Source organism: Phyllobates terribilis, unplaced genomic scaffold (genome assembly GCF_046119375.1).
Source record: "Phyllobates terribilis strain yellow unplaced genomic scaffold, ASM4611937v1 Scaffold_4__5_contigs__length_816908805, whole genome shotgun sequence".
Lineage (NCBI taxonomy): Eukaryota > Metazoa > Chordata > Amphibia > Anura > Dendrobatidae > Phyllobates > Phyllobates terribilis.
Window position 1 is genome coordinate 708,961,920 of NW_027362764.1, and position 17,974 is coordinate 708,979,893.

Below are 17,974 nucleotides of genomic sequence, written 5' to 3' on the forward strand. Positions count from 1 at the left end.
GAGCGAAGGTCGAGAGCGAAGGTCGAGGGCGAAGGTCGAGAGCGAAGGTCGAGAGCGAAGGGCGAGAGCGAGAGTGAAGGTCGAGAGCGAAGGTCGAGGGCGAGAGCGAAGGTCGAGGGCGAGAGCGAAGGTCGAGAGCGAAGGTCGAGGGCGAGAGCGAAGGTCGAGGGCGAGAGCGAAGGTCGAGGGTGGAGAGTGAAGGTAGAGGGTGAGAGAGAAGGTATAGTGGAGACAAGTAGGTGGGAAGGTGCACTGAAATGTTTGGCCCCGCCATGGTACACTGAGCTCCTGTACTTGCTTTGAACCATCTTTCTGTGCAGACAGAGCCCCTAGAAGTCACAGAGATCCTGTGTGAAAGTGATTTCGGTGATTGCAGATAATGCTCTGTACACTCACGTTACAGTCCAGCCTGCTGCAATGACAGAGCAGATCCTGTAATTGTGTTTGATTCTTTGTTTTCTTGTTGCTAAGAAAGTTTTTCACAAGAACAAATGAAGACCGGGGACATGATCTGATTTCATAAAACGTGGATGATTTATAAAGTCTCTGATTTGTGCCTGCAGTATGTCCATGGTCGGTCCAGGTAACGCTGTGTATTCAATGCACGAACCGGCTTTTTTCAAAGCCTTTACAAATAGTTTCACCAGGTTGAGCGCTAGAGATGGAAGGATGCCAAGTATACAGCTAAGAAACTAGAGCTGATCTGCTCCATCTGCTATATTTTTCTGAATCAGCGCCTCATACAATCTCAGGAACAGGACTAAAAACCAACACGCCATGAACATTTTTTTGTTGGGCTGTGATTATCTGAGGTCTAATCTAGTTAGTAAAAGCGGCCACAAGGCCAAACAAGGCTGAAAATCTAAGGATAGAAATGTGAGCATGTCGCAGTGATGCCCGAACACATGTGCGCAACCAAGAACTAACCACAGTTACTAAACACCCTGTGATTTTCAGCAGATCACAAAGTGGAAAGACTCGGACATCACTCCGTACGTGATCCCTCACATGGCTGAGGTTAGACATGTCTGAGTCATCACCGGGGACCTCAGGGCCAGTGATGAATAATACCAGTATGACCACCGGGGCTCAATACTTCACCTCCACATCTTGGAAATGTGAACATTCATCTAGAACAGCAGCCCAAAATATTCCTAGAAAGTCACAGACTGTGGGGTCATCCCAGGACAACGTCTGGGGTTTGTGACTCCAGAATAAGGCACAACGTGATCATTCGTGCCTGGTAAAGGAGCACATTAGGTAATCAGACGGTCCTGACAAGTATCACTTACCAAATACCATCCTCCACAGTGCAGGGTGCGGCCTCGTGAAGGGACCTGCAAAAAGGTCAAGAGAAACTCGTGAGGAGACTTATCCTGGAGAGCGGAGCAGAATACAAGGGTCTCGAAAGGTTCAAAGCAGTAAAGCCTCTCAGTCAGAAGGAGAATCTACAGATATAGAGAGCACACTGAGGAGTGTCATCAGTCACAAGATGGAGAGAGCCTGAGCAAACGGGAGGCCAAGCCGTGTGAGGATCTCGGCACTCATTGAATGCAAACTACCTAAAGACGTTGTCCACCACTCGGACAACTCTTTGTCATCCCCCACGCTTGGTCCTGATAAAATAAAAAAAGGGAGAGAGTGCCGACATCGCTGGAACAGCGCCGACACGGCAGGTGAGTATAAGCTTTTTTATTTTATAGGGGGTAAACATTTAGATGAAGAAGAGGTTGTCCTAGTAGTGGACAATGTCTAAGTAGTAAAAAAATATATACACACACTTTGTAAAAAAATTTTTTGCACCATTGGTCCGCGAATAAAAACGTAGATGCATCAGAGTTTGACCAGATCTGCCGATCAAAATTGCCAATTCAAGTCAATGGATCCATAAAAAAAGAAACAGGGAAACAGGCAGCGCACCGACACCGACCATGTTGCATCCAAGTGTGGTCTCATTACTCTTTTGGGCATACACAACTGATGGCACAATGATGGTTAAACAGGGGACACGGACCAAAAATGGAAAAAAAAATAAAGTCAGCACACTGATGGAAGAAAAAAAAAAAAGGACAGTTTTTCGCTTGTACACAATAAAACAACCCAGTAAGAATTTTCTGAACCAAGAATCAGCCACATGTGAATACACTCTGATCTGGGAGTGTGATTTTACTATTCAGCCTTAGGCTTAAATCACATCCTAAAGCCTCATTCAGATGTCCGTGTAATGATCTGTGACGCACGGTCTGCCCACGGGTCTTGTGACCCAAATATGACAGCATGATGGGCATAAATGAGGCTGCCAAGTCCAGGCCAGGAGGCCCACAGGCGATCCGTGCGTCACAGACCATTACACGGTCGTCTGAATGAGGCTTTAGTGTTGTGTAAAGGGAAGGCCGAAAAAAGCAGAGAAAAAAAAAATAACAAAAACGCGGCACACGCCAAACCCATCTGGATGCCAGAGGAGAATCGCCGAGAAATCTAATACATTCGTTTACTATTTGTTTTAAAAATGACATAAATCACTGTAATAGACCTTTTTATTTTGTTTTTCCTCTTGCGGTGTCTTAGTGTATGGGTTAATTAATTTTATAGTTTGATACATTGGACTTTCAGGGATGAGGCAATAGCAAACAATTTTTTCAATTTTTCATTATTATTAAAGGGGAAATGGGCGTGGGGGTGATTTGAATATTTACTTTTTTTTTATTATTTTTATTTTTTCGTCCTTTTACAGGAATTCAACCTACAATCATTTCAATCAATACTTCATGTATATATTGCAATACAGCTGGGGTCTTCAGCGCGCCCCCTGTTTCCATGGTAACCCATGAGCAGATTGCATCTTGGGAAAGTGGGGGGCATGGGAGTGGATGGACGCATGCACACAACGTCGAGCGCCCTATTTTAAATCCTCTGTTAGTTATTGACAGCTACATTTAAATGGTTAAACAGCAGACGTCGGGCGCTGCTGTTACGGTAAGATGCTGGGTGTTTTGCACAGCCGGCATCTCCTGGGCACCAGACGTGGGATGTACTATGACATCACACTTCGAGAAGGAGTTAAAGGGGTTGCAACTAATCATCTATCCATAGGATGCATGATACGTTTCTGATGTTTAGGGGGCGCCTCTGGCACCATACCCATGATGTGAATGGGGGTCCCAGGTTGAAAAATCAAAACAAAACCTGATCACTGCTCTTGTTTCTTGTGATACTGTAACATTCAATGTCCGTCGAGTAAATGCATATGAATGAGACTCTCGGAGGAATGATACCTTACCATTGGGGAAGGCTAGGACACTGATAATGAGGAAGAAGAAGATGACGGACAAGATCCCTCTCCATATATTGTCTTCTGGGCTGTTGTCTTCCCTATAACACAGAAGAAGTTTAGGAGGAATGGGTAAAGCATCATCTCTTCTTAACACTTAAAGGAGTTGTCTGTGCATCTAATATTAATGACCTATCCACGGGATTGATGGGAGTCTGATATCCAGCACTGCCACCGATCTGCTCAGCGCGAAGCAGACAGAGCTGCTGATCATTGATATTAGATGCGCGTTCTTTCTTGAAAGTTACCAGCGGGCTTCCATCCTGATAAAAGAAGCCATACCTATCCCAGGAATCCAGCGATGCCGCTCTGAAGGTCTCCGCCAGAACCGGAAAGTGATCACATCACGACCACCAGAGATCTCACCATTGATGCCACCGATTAGCTGCAGGGTCGGGTGACCGGTGGTGGTGAGTAGAGATGGGCCAACCCGGACATAAATGTTCGGCGTTCGTACTGGACAGTCACTGTTCGGGCTTGAACGCCGAACACGGACTATCTGCTGAAGTCCGAGGGAAGACTCTGAGTTGTGCAACTTTTCAAAGATTTTGCACCAGTTTTTTGGCAAGAAAAAGCTTTGAGGAGGTGGGCTCTGGCATGCCAAGGTAAAGAGGCTTATTCGCCGTGCAATGCTCCTCTGGGAAATGTAATATGCAAATTGCCTCTTCAGAGAGGAAGAGGACTTGAACTCTATAGCGCCACCTATTGGAAGCAGCAATCCTACAAGTCACAATCGACCCTTTAACGAGTCTTGCAATATGACTTAGGATAATAGCCAAATCAGAATCTCAATTTGCAGACACGGTGTTTCGGGCTGTTGGCCCTCATCAGTGCAAAGTATGAGAACTGATTTGGCTAGACGACAGACTCTGGACTGAGGTCTAAGGGGTAACGTTTCTCCTTGTGGAGAGTGACATAGCCCGAAACACCGTGTCTGTAAATTGAGATTCTGCTTTGGCTTTTATCCTAAGTCATATTGCACAACTCGATAAAGGGTCGATAGCGACATGTAGGATTTCTGCTTCCAATAGGTTGCGCTACAGAGTTCAAGCCCTTTTCCTCTCTAAAGAGGCAATTCCCAGAATAGTTTGTAGGCAGGTGAACAAGTGTTACTTATAAATGTGACTTAAGGAAACCTGTCAGGCGATTGATGCTGCTCAAGTTCCGGGCAGTGAGAATCAGAGACCGTCTTCGCCATTACAAAACCAGCTATGTCTTACTCTGAACCGTCGGCTTCTCAGACTAAGGACTCGCTCACATTAGCATGCAAAAAAAAAAGTCCCATTCTCAAAAGTAATTGGACGAATTAACTTTACCGTAGAAAATGTTCATTTTTAATACTTGTAGAGAATCCTTTCCAATGACGGCCTGAAGTCTGGAAGCCATGGACGTCACCATCACTGGGTTTCCCCCATTGTGAGGCTTTGCCGCTTTTACTGCAGCGGACACCAGTTGTTGTTTGGGGGGGGGGGGGGGGTCTTTCTGCCTTACATTTTGTCTTCAGCCTGTGAAATGCTGCTCAATGGGGTTGAGATCCGGTGATAACTCGGCCATTGCAGAATATTCCACTTCTTTTCTTTCGCAGGATGTTTTGGGTCATTGTCCATCTGTACTATGAAGCGCCGTCCAATCAACCTTGCTGCCTTTGGCTGAATCTGAGCAGAAAGCAGGGCCCTGTACACTTCAGGAATCAGCCGTCGCTGCTTCAATCTTCAGTCACATCATCAATAACCACCAGTGACCCAGCGCCATTGGAAGCCAAGCATGCCCGCGCCATCACCCTGCCTCCACCATGTGTTACAGAGGATGCACTGTGCTTTGGATCATAAGCCCTTCCAAGCCTTCTCCATACTTTCTTCTTCCCTTCATTCTGATGCAGGTTGATCTTAGTTTCATCTGTCCATAGAATGCTTTTCCAGGACTGGGCGGCTTCTTTAGGTGTTTTTTTTTGGCAATGTCTAATCTAGCCCTATTTAAGGTTGATAAACGGTTTGCACCGTGTGGTCAATCCTTTGTATTTGCTCTCATTAAGTCTTCTCTTTATAGTAGACTTAGACCAGGGATGTCAAACTCAAACACACAGAGGGCCAAAATGAAAAAATTGGACAAAGTTGCGGGCCAGCCAGTATACAGAATAATGGGCCTCACATAGTCCTCCATACAGAATAATGGGCTCCACATAGTCCTCCATACAGAATAATGGGCTCCACATAGTCCTCCATATAGAATAATGGGCTCCACATAGTCCTCCATACAGAATAATGGGCTCCACATAGTCCTCCATACAGAATAATGGGCTCCACATAGTCCTCCATACAGAATAATGGGCTCCACATAGTCCTCCATACAGAATAATGGGCTCCACATAGTCCTCCATACAGAATAATGGGCTCCACATAGTCCTCCATACAGAATAATGGGCTCCACATAGTCCTCCATACAGAATAATGGGCTCCACATAGTCCTCCATACAGAATAATGGGCCCCACATAGTCCTCCATACAGAATAATGGGCCCCACATAGTCCTCCATACAGAATAATGGGCCCCACATAGTCCTCCATACAGAATAATGGGCTCCACATAGTCCTCCATACAGAATAATGGGCTCCACATAGTCCTCCATACAGAATAATGGGCTCCACATAGTCCTCCATACAGAATAATGGGCTCCACATAGTCCTCCATACAGAATAATGGGCTCCACATAGTCCTCCATACAGAATAATGGGCTCCACATAGTCCTCCATACAGAATAATGGGCTCCACATAGTCCTCCATACAGAATAATGGGCTCCACATAGTCCTCCATACAGAATAATGGGCTCCACATAGTCCTCCATACAGAATAATGGGCTCCACACAGTCCTCCATACAGAATAATGGGCTCCACATAGTCCTCCATACAGAATAATGGGCTCCACATAGTCCTCCATACAGAATAATGGGCTCCACATAGTCCTCCATACAGAATAATGGGCTCCACATACTCCTCCATACAGAATAATGGCACCATATAGTCCTCCATACAGTATAATGGGCCCCACATAGTCCTCCATACAGTATAATGGCTCCACATAGTCCTCCATACAGTATAATGGGCCCCACATAGTCCTCCATACAGTATAATGGGCCCCACATCCTCCTCCATACAGAATAATGGGCTCCACATACTCCTCCATACAGAATAATGGGCTCCACATAGTCCTCCATACAGAATAATGGGCCCCACATACTCCTCCATACAGAATAATGGGCTCCACATACTCCTCCATACAGAATAATGGGCCCCACATACTCCTCCATACAGAATAATGGGCCCCACATACTCCTCCATACAGAATAATGGGCTCCACATACTCCTCCATACAGAATAATGGGCCCCACATACTCCTCCATACAGAATAATGGGCTCCACATACTCCTCCATACAGAATAATGGCCCCATATACTCCTCCATACAGAATAATGGCCCCATATAATCCGCCATACAGTATTATGGTCACCACATGTGGGGCCCATTACTCTGTATGGAGGACTAGGTGATGCCCATTATTCTGTATGGTGGACTATGTGGGGCCCATTACTCTGTATGAAGGACTAGGTGATGCCCATTATTCTGTATGGTGGACTATGTGGGGCCCATTACTCTGTATGGAGGACTAGGTGATGCCCATTATTCTGTATGGTGGACTATGTGGGGCCCATTACTCTGTATGGAGGACTAGGTGATGCCCATTATTCTGTATGGTGGACTATGTGGGGCCCATTACTCTGTATGGAGGACTAGGTGATGCCCATTATTCTGTATGGTGGACTATGTGGGGCCCATTACTCTGTATGGAGGACTAGGTGATGCCCATTATTCTGTATGGTGGACTATGTGGGGCCCATTACTCTGTATGGAGGACTAGGTGATGCCCATTATTCTGTATGGTGGACTATGTGGGGCCCATTACTCTGTATGAAGGACTAGGTGATGCCCATTATTCTGTATGGTGGACTATGTGGGGCCCATTACTCTGTGTGAAGGACTAGGTGGTGCCCATTATACTGTATGGTGGACTATGTGGGGCCCATTACTCTGTGTGAAGGACTATGTGGTGCCCATTATACTGTATGGAGGACTATGTGGGGCCATTATACTGTATGGAGGACTATGTGGGGCCATTATACTGTATGGAGGACTGTGTGGGGCCATTATACTGTATGGAGGACTGTGTGGGGCCATTATACTGTATGGAGGACTGTGTGGGGCCATTATACTGTATGGAGGACTATGTGGGGACCATTATTCTGTATGGAGGACTGTGTGGGGCCATTATACTGTATGGAGGACTGTGTGGGGCCATTATACTGTATGGAGGACTATGTGGGGCTCATTATTTTGTATGAAGGACTATGTAAGGCCCGTTAATCTGTATGGCGGACTATGTGGGGCCCATTATTCTGTATGGATGACTATGTGGGGCCCATTATTCTGTACGGATTCTGTATACTGTATATTGGTTGGCCCGCAACTTTGTCCAAGTTTTTCACTTTGGCCCTCTGTGTGTTTGAGTTTGACATCCCTGATCTAAGGGCTCGTGCTGACAACCGTATTACTGGCCTGAGTGCGATCTGACAAAACATCGGATCGCATTTGGATCAATGATATTCTATGGGGCCATGAACATGGTAAGAGTATTCAAGGAAAAAAAAAATGCTGCATGTCCGAGTTTGATCTGATATTCGGATCGCACTCGTCCATGCAAGTCAATGAGTCCATGGAACTCATCAGACTGCAATTGGCTGACATCTGAGTGCAATCTGATTTCCGCGCACTGATACAATGTAGAAAAAAACTTCTCCATCTTCTCCTCATCCCAAAGAATCGGATCACACGCCGACCATTAATCTGTATCCACTGTCGGATTTCGGAATAATAAAATGTCACCAATCACATTCTGCTCCTGTGGAAAACCATTTGTGCAGAAGTTAACTCCTACAATAGTGTTCACTGAATGACTGATCAGCCATTACCTGACCTGCAGACTGATGGCCGCACCCCGGCACGCCACTCACCTTCTGCTCCGAGAAAGAAGAGTTCAGGATGTGGATTGTACAATATATTATCTATACGTCTGTAGAAAGGCTGCTGAGTGCTGATCTCACATGTGTCACTGACCCGGGTGGACTACACTGATCAAAAATAACCCTTATTTATAATATTAATAATATAATTATAATAATTATTTTCAACAAAGTTTTTTTAATTAATTTAACCCCCCCCCCCTCCGGTCAGTGACATTTTCTATATTATGAATTCACTTATAGTAGTTAGGTGCTCTCTGTGATACTGATCTAACATGGGATATTACTGGCAGACCGGTACTTCTCTGCGCTGTGTGAACAGAGCCCTATGTTGCTGCATCTCACGGAAATTTCCTCTTTTCGCCCCTTCCCAACTGGGCAATTCTCCACTTTTGGGTTTTCGTTTATTTTCTACTCACTTTCTTCCAAAAGCCAGAGACACATGACAGGTCATAAGAGCGGGATAATCCCATGGAAAGTAATACCTACACGGGGTAGTGGTCCATGATGGGGGTAGTAGTCATCCTGCCCAGTGACAAGGTTAGTGGTCCATGATGGGGATAGCAGTCATCCTGCCCAGTGACAAGGTTAGTGGTCCATGATGGGGGTAGTAGTCTGCTCAGTGACATGGTTAGTGGTCCATCATGGGAGTAGTAGTCTGCCCAGTGACAAGGTTCGTGGTCCATGATGGGGGTAGTAGTCATTCTGCCCAGTGATTATGCTTATCGAACATACACTCGTAGATTTACCAATCAGCTAACACTGTGGTACTACAAGTCTCAGCTGCAGGCTCTGCTGGGGGTTGTAGTAGGCTGGCATTAGATGAGCTTGCCCTGCAGCCATCTTACCTGGTGAAGGCGAAGTACATAAGACTGATGATGGTGAAGGTGAGCAGGGTGATGGTGTGCGGCCTGTAGAAGAAGTCTATGGTGATGTCCTCCACTTGCTGCTCGTTGATCATCCTGAAATGAAGTTTATAGTTGACATCATCTTTGCTGAGAGTCCTGGAGCGCAGACAGGACGCCATGTCCCTGCAGCGCCCTCTCCGCCCAACCCAGGAAGCGACAGTCACAGCGCGGGCCGCACCAATCGGAAGAGAGCGGGGGGGGGCTGCTCCCAGCTCGGGCACGTCTGCCCCTACCCCGTGTGCTGTGTACAGTGCTCATCTCCATGGTTATACAGGACCTCTGATAGTTATTACCACACTGTGAGCAGCAGCTAGTCAGTGTACAAGGACGGTAAGTAGGAATCCCCCCCTGCGGGCACAGCGTGGTACAGTCCAAACAGGAAGTGCTCCGCTCTGTAGGTACCCACGTGGGCAGCGATCTGCGGAGGCGCCGAGGGCAGGAGCGGAGGAGGCAGGTGATCAGAGTGGTGGGGCGGTCGGTCGCGCATCTCTCGTCGTTAAGATTTTAGATTTTCTGTTGATAGAGCTGCACGATGCTGAAGTTGGTTTCTTATTCGGCAATTTCTTTTTTGCTGTTTTTTACAGGTTTAATTGCAATAAATGAACAAATATATTGCAGCGAGGTGCCCTGATGTGAAAACGCTTAAAAGCAGCTACAAATGTCATAAAACTGACACAAAAATGGGCATCAAAGTGGGCACTGAAGGGCGTTACTGAAAGGGTTAAATGACTGTGCCACTAATCTCATACCAGGATTTCATGCATAGTGATGGACCACATCAAATTCAGGTCACTCCAGCCTGGCTCAAATGGGTTCTGGGCATCAAAATGGGCATCAAAGCGGGCAAATAGCCACTTTTCACAGATTTGAATAAGTAACTGGTGTTTTTCAGGGGTTAAATGACTTTGGGCCACTAATCTCACACGAACATTACTTACATAGCATTGGGCCGCATCAAATTCAGGTCACTCCAGGCTGGCCCAAATGGGTTCTTGGCATCAAAGTTGGCAAACAGCCACTTTTCACTGATTTGAATAAGTAATTATGACTTATTCAAATCTTGGGTTAAATGACTTTGGGTCACTGATCTCATACCAGTATTTCATACATAGTGATGGACCGCATCAAATTCAGTTCCATCCAGCCTGGGGATCTAGGCATCAAAATGGGCATCAAAGTTGGCAAATAGCCAATTTTCACCGATTTAAATAAGTTACTGGTGTTTTTCATTGGTTAAATGACTTTGGGCCACTGATGTAACACCAGTATTTCATACATAGTGATGGCCCACATAAAATTCAGATACTCCAGCCTGGCCCAAATGAGTTCTGTGCATTAAAGTGGGCAAATAGTCACCTTTCACAGATTTGAATAAGTGTTACTTATCGGGCACTGATCTCATGAGTGCATTATACTATATAGAGGTGCATTGTACTGTATGGACTATGGAGTGCATTATACTATATGGGAGTGCATTATGCAGTATGGACTATGGGGGTGCATTATGCAGTATGGACTATGGGGATGCATTATACTGTATGGACTATGGGGGTGCATTATACTGTATGGACAGTGTGAAGGTTTGTGTGGGGGCCATTATATAGTGTGGAGAGGTGGGGGCCATTATATTGTATGTAGGCCCATTATACTGCATGGAGTGCTGTGTGGGGGCACAGTTGGGGGATCATACTGTGTTGGGGTCACCATACTTTTCCGGGACAGTTGAGGGGTGGGGTTCAGTAGGAGAGCACACAGTACCAGTAGTATGGGCACATATGACAGCAGCTCATTATTGGGGTATCAGCAGGATAAGGAGTTTGTGCAGCTTGGAGATAAATGGAGACGCTGCCTGAAATGTGAGAAGTCAGGTGTCATGTCGGTTTGGGCCAGAAAATATGGAAAAAGTGAACAACTCCACCAGAAAGAACGTCAGCTGTAAGTCACTATATATAACTGTACTTTAACCCTTTTATGACATGTGCCGTAATAGTACGACACACGTCATAACCCCCTGTTTGGTGCACATTTTGAGTCGCACCTTTACAGGCAATTGTCAGCTGATCTATACAGCTGACATGTGCCCGCAACATCCGCGGGTGGAATCGCGATCCACCAGCGGCTGTTAAAATGTTAAATGTCAATCTCTGACAGCGGCATTTATCTCCGCGCGTCATAGGCCCCACCCATCGGTGAACCAGTCACATGATCACAGGTCACCGATGGGTTGTCATTGCCAGATTGCTATGAGTGCCGCCCAGTGGTCGGCGCTCATAGCAAGTGAGTAAATCTGCTACACACAGGCCATCTGTTCATTGTCTGTATATAGCAGAGCCAATCAAGCAACTGCTGCTTCTAGTCTCCCATGGAGACTATAGAATCAAGCAAAAAGTGTAAAAAATGTTTTTAAAAATATAAAAAATATAAAAGTTTAAATCACCCTCCTTTTGCCCCAAACAAAATAAAACATGTACATATTTGGTATCGCCTAGTTCAGAATCGCCCGATCTATCAACATAAATAATTAATCCAATCGATAAACGGTGTAACGAGAGAAAAAATCGAAACGCCAGAATTAAATTTTTTTGGTCGCCGCAACATTGCAATAAAATGCAATAATGGGCGATCAAAACATCAAATCTACCCGAAAATGGTATCAATAAAAACGTCACCTCAGCGCGCTAAAAATAAGCCCTTACCGGCCTCAGATCCTGAAAAATGGAGAAGCTACAGGTCTCGGAAAATGGCGCAATTTTTTTTATGTTATGCAAACTTTGTTTTTTTTTTCACCACTTAAATAAAAAATTAACTACACATGTTTGGTGTCTACAAACTCGTTAAGACCTGAAGAATCATAATGGCAGGTCAGTTTTAGCACTCAGTGAACGTTGTAAAAAAAAAAATCAACTGTGGAATTGCACTTTTTTTGCAATTTCACCACACTTGGAATTTTTTTCCCATTTTTAGTACACAATATGGTAAAATCATTGATGTAGTTCAAAAGTACAACCCGTCCTGCAAATAATAAGCCCTCACATGGCCATATTGACCCAAAAAAAAAAGTTATGGCTAAGGGAAAAAAGGGATCAAATCTGTGAAAAGTGGCTATTTACCCACTTTGATGCCCATTTTGATGCCCAGAACTCATTTGGGCCAGGCTGGAGGAACCTGAATTTGATGTGGGCCATCACTATGTATTTAGTGGCAGTGTGAGATCAGTGGCCCAAAGTCATTTAACCCCTGAAAAACACCAGTTACTTATTCAAATCTGTGAAAAGTGGCTGTTTGCCCAATTTGATGCCCATTCTGATGCCCAGAACCCATTTGGGCCAGGCTGGAAGGAACTGAATTTGATGTGGGCCATCACTATGTATGTAGTGGCAGTGTGAGATCAGCGGCCCAAAGTCATTTAAACCCTGAAAAACACCAGTTACTTATTGAAATGTGTGAAAAGTGGCTATTTGCCCGCTTTGATGCCCATTTTGATGACCGGAACCCATTTGGGCCAGGCTGGAATGACCTGAATTTGATGTGGGCCATCACTATGTATGAAATACTAGTATGAGATCAGTGGGCAAAAGTCATTTAACCCTTGAAAAACACACCAGTTACTTATTGAAATCTGTGAAAAGTGGTTATTTGCCCACTTTGATGCCCAGAACCCATTTGGGCCAGGCTGGAAAGAACTGAATTTGATGTGGTCCATCACTATGTATGAAATACTGGTATGAAATCAGGGGCACAATGTCATTTAATCAATGAAAAACACCAGTTACTTATTGAAATGTGTGAAAAGTGGCTATTTGCCCGCTTTGATGCCTGTTCTGTGCCCAAAACCCATTTGGGCCAGGCTGGAGGGAACTGAATTTGATATGGGCCATCACTGTGTATGTAGTGGTGGTGTGAGATTAGTGGCCCAAAGTCATTTAAACCCTGAAAAACACCAGTTACTTATTCAAATCTGTGCAAAGTGGCTATTTGCCCACTTTGATGCCCATTTTGATGCCCAGAACCGATTTGGGTCAGGCTGGAGTGACCTGAATTTGATGTGGGCCATCACTATGTATGAAATACTAGTATGAGATCAGTGGGCAAAAGTCATTTAACCCTTGAAAAACACACCAGTTACTTATTGAAATCTGTGAAAAGTGGCTATTTGCCCACTTTGATGCCCATTTTGATGCCCAGAACCCATTTGGGCCAGGCTGGAGGAACCTGAATTTGATGTGGGCCATCACTATGTATGTAGTGGCAGTGTGAGATTAGTGGCCCAAAGTTCTTTAAACCCTGAAAAACACCAGTTACTTATTGAAATGTGTGAAAAGTGGCTATTTGCCCGCTTTGATGCCCATTTTGATGACCGGAACCCATTTGGGCCAGGCTGGAGGAACCTGAATTTGATGTGGGCCATCACTTTGTATGAAATACTGGTACGAGATTAGTGACACAAAGTCATTTAAACCTTTCAGTAACGCCCTTCAGTGCCCACTTTGAAGGTCATTTTTGTGCCAGTTTTATGACATTCGTAGCTGCTTTTAAGCGTTTTCACATCAGGGCCCCTCGCTGCAATATATTTGTTCATTTATTTATCTATTTTTTGTAATTAAACCTGTGAAAAACAGCAAAACAAAAATTGTCGAATAAGAAACCAACTTCAGCATCTTTAGAGCTGCAGACTTCCTATCTGGTCAATTTCAGATGCAGTTTATCACCATTTCGTGTCTGTATGTCTTTATCACCTTCTTACGGAGTATTATTCCATTTTTTGGGGGAGGAGGTGGATAAAAAAAAAACAAAAACGTAACACTGCCGTTTACATTTTTCTATATATATATGTTTTTTTGTTTTTTTTTTTATTTATTTTTATTACTCCCCAGCCTCGATCCTGCTATATGCGCTGCAAAACTCTAATATATCAGAAAAAAAAATGCCGTCTCTGTTGCTTCGGTATAAAACCGCTCTGTACTTGTCACACACAAAATCTCAAAAATGTCTGTAAATCTATGCATTTTAGTCGATACGAGTCCTTCATCATGAGCCGCCTTTACATGTACTATCAGCTTTTTTAATTTTTTTTATATATACTAATACTAAAAGATGGCTGTGAGTAAGGATGCGCGTCGTCTGAAACGCGTCAGCGGTTTTACGTGCCCTTGTGATGGTTTTTGTAGTTGGTATCGGTGACGATGACGTCGGCACCCCATTCCCAACCTCTTTAATGCTGATGTCGGTATTAACAGTGGCGTCTAAGGGGTTAAACTAGCCTCGATTGCAGCAGTTAGACTTGGGCGCAGCTTTTTATTTGGGCTCTTTCACGCGTCTGTGTGTCCGGTACGTGTGGTGACAGTTCCCATCTTGGCTTGTACAAGATCAATTTCCTTCAGATCGTTCATCCATCAGGTCACCATGTCTCGAGACCGAGGCAAAAGCCGCTAAATGTAATATAATTCCTGTCTCTGATGCTTCTCCAGGGGGACAACATAAGATGATCATAAACGATGCCACGAAACAAGCGTCCAGCAATCACAAAACCCGGATTACCAGATCCCAGAAGGAGTTTTGCCACCATATACATTAGAAACCTTTTATACCATGAGGACCCCGCAGACTCCCTTGTGTTGGACAGTGCAATACAAGGGTTTTTTTGGTAATTAAGGTAGCCTGGTATGTGATGTGGAAGCAATGCTCATTTTCTTCTCAAGTACCAGAAGCTGGATAATTTTGGCTTGATGAAAACTTTGGTAAACCTGCACAGTTGTCATAAGATCTCTGCTTGCTGCTGATAAATCTGAACTACAAAGGGTTATTGTCAAGATAGTTTATCTGCAGCCCATAGGAAAGGGCAACACATACTGATCACTGGTGTCCTGACTGTCGGGAGCCCTTGTGATCACGAGAACCATTAGAAGCCAGGAGCCAGCCCTTGCAGAGATCCTACTGAGTGGAGCAGAGGAGCTTACACTCGACCACTACTCCATTCATTGTCTGTGTAACTTATGGAGAAAGTGCAGCAGTCGCCCATTTCCTGCAGTCCCATAGACAACGAATGTCACTTAACACTGGCTGTGTCCACCTCCGCTCCATTCAAGACGTGGAGCTACAGAGCATCATTCTCCTGACTGCTGGGACTATAGATGGGGACAACCTTCCATCTTAGGAATAACCCATCAATTCTTTACTTGGAGAGATTGCAGATCTGTCCTGGACATGCGATCAAAACACAAAGTGGCTTTTTTACAGGTTGGGAAAAAAAAATTTGCAGCACGTACATGGTTTACATGTCCACGCAAAAGTATTTCCTGTGCAATGTAGGAGGTGAGTGTCCTTCATGAGCTTCTAGGTGACATTCTACAAGCAAACGCCAACAAATTCCATTGCAAATATTAAATCTGCAAATACAGCTCTGTGCGTGTCCTTTTTTTTTCCTGCAGAATTATGTTCTGAATTTTGTGACTTATTTTGTAATGCCAAACCCCAAATCATCGCATGGGTAGGATCGACCTTTCAGCTTCTCGTAGAAAATAATCAAGATTGATATTCAGTCTCAGCAAGCAGAGATCTTTAAAACCAAGAGGAATTGATACACAGATTAGACAATGGCAGGATGCAATAAAAATATACGTAAGGCTATGTTCACACGTTGTGTTTTTGCTGCTTTTTTTTTCTGCAGGCTAAATCTGCTCTTGGCAGTAAAGAAGCTGCTTATAAAAAGTAGGTTTTGATGCGTTTTTTTGCTGCGTTTTTCAGGATCCCAAAGTTCAGTTTTGCTTCCACCAGAGAAGCATGAACACAGGTCACCAATGCAAGACATATGTGAAACCATTTTTGGAAAAAAGGGAAATTTGATCAAATTATTTAGTGGCAAAAATTTTTTATGTCTGAAAAAATAGTGACTATTTTGAACAAAAAAGTTCATATGTCTTGAAAAAATGCACAATTACAAATGTAACAGCAGGGGGGGTGAATTGGTTGGGAATAGTTTACCTAAGACATTGGCAGAGCATTGAGTTTGTAGGACACCGATTACTTTCATACTTTGGTCGGCTCTTGAGTTGGTCAGGTATTGTTCAATTTCACACCTTAGTCAGCCAATGTTTACGTTGTGAATATCACTAAGGCTATGTTCACACATCATAGTTTTTCAGCGTTTTTTGATGCTTTTTTTTAATGCAAATTTTCAGCTACATTTCACGGTACCAGCAAAGTCTATGAGATACCAGAAATCTCATGCACACATGTTTTTTTTTGTTCAGGATTTTGTGCTTTGCATGTTTTTGCAAAATACAGCATGTCAGCGTTTTTTTTCACCCATTGGAAGTAATGGGTGGTGAAAAAAACTGACCAAAAACGCAGGTGTCAGGTTTTTCAGCGTTTTTTGTGCCTAAACCAAAATGAGATTTTTTTTTTTTCACTGAACTTTATGTACATGCATATAAGAGACAAAAGGACAGTGAAAAAAACACACCAAAAAACAAGCAAAAAAGCAAGAAAAATCCAGAACAACCTCCTGACAAGAGATCAGGTTTTGCTGCAGAAAAAAAACGTTGAAAAAACCATGATGTGTGAACATAGCCTAATTTAATTAAACGGTACATCACTTCCATCTCAGGTGAGGAGACCAAGACATTATGGTTTAAACTTGGGAAAATCACAAAAATAAATGTGTTTCACATACTGCTGTACCTTTTTTTTCACTAAAAACATAGCAAAACCTGATACCTGCTTTTTTGCACTTACTCATTGCTTTCTATGGGTGAAAAAAAACACTGAAAGAAGGGACATGCTGCAGATTTCCAATTCAATTACGAAAAAAAAATCCGGTGTGTGTGCAGAGATTTCTGAAATCTCATAGCTTTTGCTGGTACTGTAAAATGCAGCTTTTTTTTTTTGCATGCAACAATGCAACGTGTGAACATAGTCTAAGGCTAGTCATACTCATTGGATAGAAGTAGACTTATGGATCTTCTGTTTTTTTCCAACTCGGCCTACACATTCTCATCTATATTGGCCATTACACCTGGTTCAGACGCCTTAGTTTCACAGTCTGCATATGGATCACTATGTCTGGATTGACTGGGACTCCTGACCTGAATTTTCAGCCTCATACGCCTTAATTTCATGTTGTGAGTTTAGATCATGAGTCCAGATAGCACTCTGGGCGTTGTGGACTGGTCCGTAGGGAAATAAAGCAGTCTGAACGCGGCCTTATAGCTGATTACAGAGCGCAGCTATTTCTGGCAGTCCTAATAAGAGAAGGTGCATGGGATGGTCTGAGTAATCTGATCCGGACTTGTTACCCATGTCCTGACAAGCTGAGGCTGCAGCTGGGGGCATCGCAATCGGGCTTAGCCAACAGCTGAGAATAGGTTATCCCTTATGTTATATACTGGAGTCTAAACGTAAAAATAACTTGTTTAACCAACAAAGCTGCAGGCAGCTATGGATTCCCACTGGGCGTTCCAGAGCCGTATTCTTGGGATCGGTGGTCCCAGCAGCCAAACCGCCGGCAATCAGAAAGTTGGAACCCATCCTATGGATATGTTATAACGTCTCGAGATAGAGCAATCAGGGCTGTGGAGTCGGTATAAAATGGACCGACTCTGACTCCTAAAATTGGGTACAGTAGTTCAATGCAGTTTGTGGGGAATATTTTTTCATAAGAATTT

At 44.1% G+C, this 17,974-nt stretch overlaps 2 protein-coding genes across 7 annotated transcripts in view; one reads left to right on the forward strand and one right to left on the reverse strand.

Moving 5' to 3' along the window:
- Window positions 1–17,974, reverse strand: part of PTDSS1 (phosphatidylserine synthase 1) — a 71,229-nt gene that overhangs the window by 23,100 nt on the left and 30,155 nt on the right. The window contains exons 3-5 of one of the 2 annotated variants that reach the window (XM_073679642.1): window positions 9,252–9,365; window positions 3,281–3,372; window positions 1,293–1,337 (exon numbers count right to left, since the gene is read on the reverse strand). In XM_073679642.1, the coding sequence (XP_073535743.1) occupies window positions 1,293–1,337; window positions 3,281–3,372; window positions 9,252–9,365 (251 nt within the window). The remainder of the gene's footprint in view (window positions 1–1,292; window positions 1,338–3,280; window positions 3,373–9,251; window positions 9,366–17,974) is intronic. The other variant, XM_073679643.1, reaches the window with a different exon arrangement.
- Window positions 9,494–17,974, forward strand: part of MTERF3 (mitochondrial transcription termination factor 3) — a 48,583-nt gene continuing 40,102 nt past the window's right edge. Inside the window, exons 1-2 of one of the 5 annotated variants that reach the window (XM_073679644.1) lie at window positions 9,708–9,765; window positions 14,780–15,623. In XM_073679644.1, the coding sequence (XP_073535745.1) occupies window positions 15,443–15,623 (181 nt within the window). In that variant the 5' untranslated portion in view covers window positions 9,708–9,765; window positions 14,780–15,442. Of the gene's footprint in view, window positions 9,642–9,662; window positions 9,766–13,888; window positions 14,033–14,779; window positions 15,624–17,974 lie in introns of those variants that run through there. The other 4 variants (XM_073679647.1, XM_073679646.1, XM_073679645.1 and 1 more) reach the window with 4 other exon arrangements.